This window comes from Perkinsus marinus, assembly GCF_000006405.1.
Source record: "Perkinsus marinus ATCC 50983 genomic scaffold scf_1104296972498, whole genome shotgun sequence".
In the NCBI taxonomy this organism is placed as follows: Eukaryota; Perkinsozoa; order Perkinsida; family Perkinsidae; genus Perkinsus; species Perkinsus marinus.
In genome coordinates this window covers 1-2,433 of record NW_003201719.1, presented here as the reverse complement: position 1 = coordinate 2,433, position 2,433 = coordinate 1, and the positions used below count along the sequence as shown (strand labels likewise).

The 2,433-nt window shown below is 57.9% G+C and overlaps 3 protein-coding genes across 3 annotated transcripts; all 3 read right to left on the bottom strand.

The window, feature by feature from the left end:
- Positions 1-271: 271 nt before the first annotated feature.
- Positions 272-1,164, bottom strand: Pmar_PMAR026190 (hypothetical protein; the record flags this gene model as incomplete). Its single annotated transcript, XM_002766528.1, has 2 exons — positions 272-1,037; positions 1,139-1,164. 2 exons carry the CDS (start codon positions 1,162-1,164, stop codon positions 272-274), a joined length of 792 nt encoding a protein of 263 aa, XP_002766574.1.
- Positions 1,165-1,247: 83 nt separating this feature from the next.
- Positions 1,248-1,664, bottom strand: Pmar_PMAR026189 (hypothetical protein; the record flags this gene model as incomplete). Its single annotated transcript, XM_002766527.1, has 1 exon — positions 1,248-1,664. One exon carries the CDS (start codon positions 1,662-1,664, stop codon positions 1,248-1,250), a length of 417 nt encoding a protein of 138 aa, XP_002766573.1.
- A 329-nt stretch (positions 1,665-1,993) lies between these two features.
- Pmar_PMAR026188 (hypothetical protein) lies at positions 1,994-2,359 on the bottom strand (the record flags this gene model as incomplete). Its single annotated transcript, XM_002766526.1, has 1 exon — positions 1,994-2,359. A coding segment is annotated over one exon (366 nt), but the record flags the coding sequence as incomplete, so codon positions are not given.
- Positions 2,360-2,433: the final 74 nt, after the last annotated feature.

Sequence of the window (2,433 nt, the reverse complement as noted above, 5' to 3'; positions counted from 1 at the left end):
GTCTCATCAGAGCATCTCTCCCACGTGGCTTCTACAGCATAGATCTGACCCTCACAGTCCTTAACCTCGCCTTTCTCAAGCCTGCGTAGTCGGACCGAGTAACTTGGCGCGGCCCGCACCGCTTTCCACTTGTCGGTGAGCTCGTGTCGCGGTCGAAGGAAGTCTGGTGCCACTTCGAACAAGTCTTCATCTCCCCCAATCTGCTCCACCGCGTCGACAGAGACGACTCGATAGAGGGCCTCTTCGTCGTGAGCTTTGCTGGAGAGGACTGTCAGGGCCTCACCCAGGATGGACACCGACCCACAGCGTCCGCGCGCATCCGCCTCATTGACCGTGACTCACGGTCAATGATGCGGTCACGGTCCGTGAGAGGTTTGCCCGGCGAGCCGACCTGGGTGGGCTTATTCTCAGCGCCGACCCTCACCCGCACGCATCGGGCACCCCTGTGCTCGAAGAACTCCAAGGAGATGGACAGCTGACACATAGCACGAACTCCCAAAATGCAAGGAGGCGCTGACAATCCGGGCCCCGCCTCCTCTATGACGTAAAAAGTGAGCTTCTGCTTACGGCTTCCGACCGATGCCTCCAATTCGACCTTCCCATGGAGCGACCTCCGGGTACCATCAGCCAACCTAGCAGTCTCGGTAGTGGGCCCGATCGTCCAGCCGCGTGCAGACGTCTCGCGCAGAGAGATATAATTCCGAGCCGCTCCGCTGTCCAACAACCCCCTCAGCGGGGCAGAACCGTCGGACAACATCAATGTAACCGTTGGGCCAGAGAATACCTCGTCAGAATCAGAGCCTGGTTCTGGCAGAGCATAGAGTCGTTGGATAACTCCTTCCTGTGCCTCGTCAGACTCCTTAGCCACATCGTCGCCATAACCTGGAGCCACGTCCACCGATACTGCACGTAATTGCCCCTTGTCCTTATTGGAAGCTCCTCCAGCCCCTTTGTTTTGAGCGTGGGAGCCATGTTGGAAGCGGCACTGATCTCCAAAGCGACATTTCCCTGTCTCGGCCCAGAGACGACATGCATTCCTGTCGATATGAGCACAACGACAGTTCTCACCCCGAGAACAGCGTCCACGCAAGAAATCCCGGCATGTAGCGCCAGCCGTCGACTTCTAGCCATCCATTACCTTGGTGCCAGAGCCAGGATGGGCATCGCTCGGGGCCTGCTTCTGGGCTGGTTTGACCTCGCGACGGGTGGAGACCTCGGCTGACGGTGGACGACCATTCTGTGCCGTCTCATCCTTCCATGCGGATGGCCCTCGTTATAGCACGTAGTCTGAAGTCCTTCCACACGGAGGGATACTCATAGCTTGCCTCGCGGGCGACCTCCAGATGGACACCAACCCTGTATGCCTGTATTAGTTGAGCATCCGCTAGAGCAGCACCAGCGACTCGACATCGCACCTGGCATTCATCCAACCTCGCAATGAACTGGGAGACCTCCTCAGCTGCTCCACGAGACGGGGGATGTGAGACGAGCTTCTCCACCTCGATAGACCCACCAATCTCTCGGCTCAGTTTCAGTCGGATAGCCTCAATGGCCTCAGCGAACTCCTTGTCAGTTTGGGGGGACACTGCACCAAGCGCATCCTCGAGGACATCCTCCGACAGCAAGCCGGCCAGGAAAAAGAAGTGCTCAGGGCCCCCGAGCATCCATCCGCGACGACGAACCCGCCCGAGGATTTGTCGCCAAAAACCGGAAAAACCACGGGTATCTTTCGACCCCTTGAAAGCTCCACCTTGGAAAGCCGGGATGGCCTTCTCTGAGAAGGCTTCTCAGCGTCTTTGATAGCGCTACGACGGCGACTTTGAGATATGCGCTCAGAGGACAGGCTATGAGTAGCAATTTCGACAGCCTTCAAATCGCTCCTCTTGTCGTCAGGGAAGTTAGACCACGCAGGAGCCTCGCTGGGCGATGGTGGCACCGCAGATGTGGAGAAGGTTTGTGGTGATGGGCTCGAGACAGCAAAGAACCGAGTCTTTCATCCAACCGGGAATGGGCTTGAGGGGTTAGCAAATAGCTCCTTCTTGGCAGCGATACCGTTGAAGCGATATTGCAAGCTCAGCCTGGGAACAGCTGGCAGGTCGAGCCACCAAGGTTTCTGGATTATACGAAGACAGACCAACGGCGGAAGTCGCTCCTTCCAGAGGCTTAACGCCTCAGGACCAAGAACGGCCTCCCCTAGCATATCACACGATGACCCGATCCAGAAGGCGACATAGGCCTCAAACCCGGCGCCGTCGATGTCAGAGATGTCGTTGGCCAAGCTGGCGACGTCCCCTAAATGCTGCAGCGGCTTCACTGCTACCGCCTTGGCTACCTTCTCCAGGAAATCGTCTGGGTCGGGCTGGGATGTAGCATTGATCGCGTGCTCCACGACCCCCAGGAAGGCATCCGCAAGTGCGTTAGGGTCGGGACGAA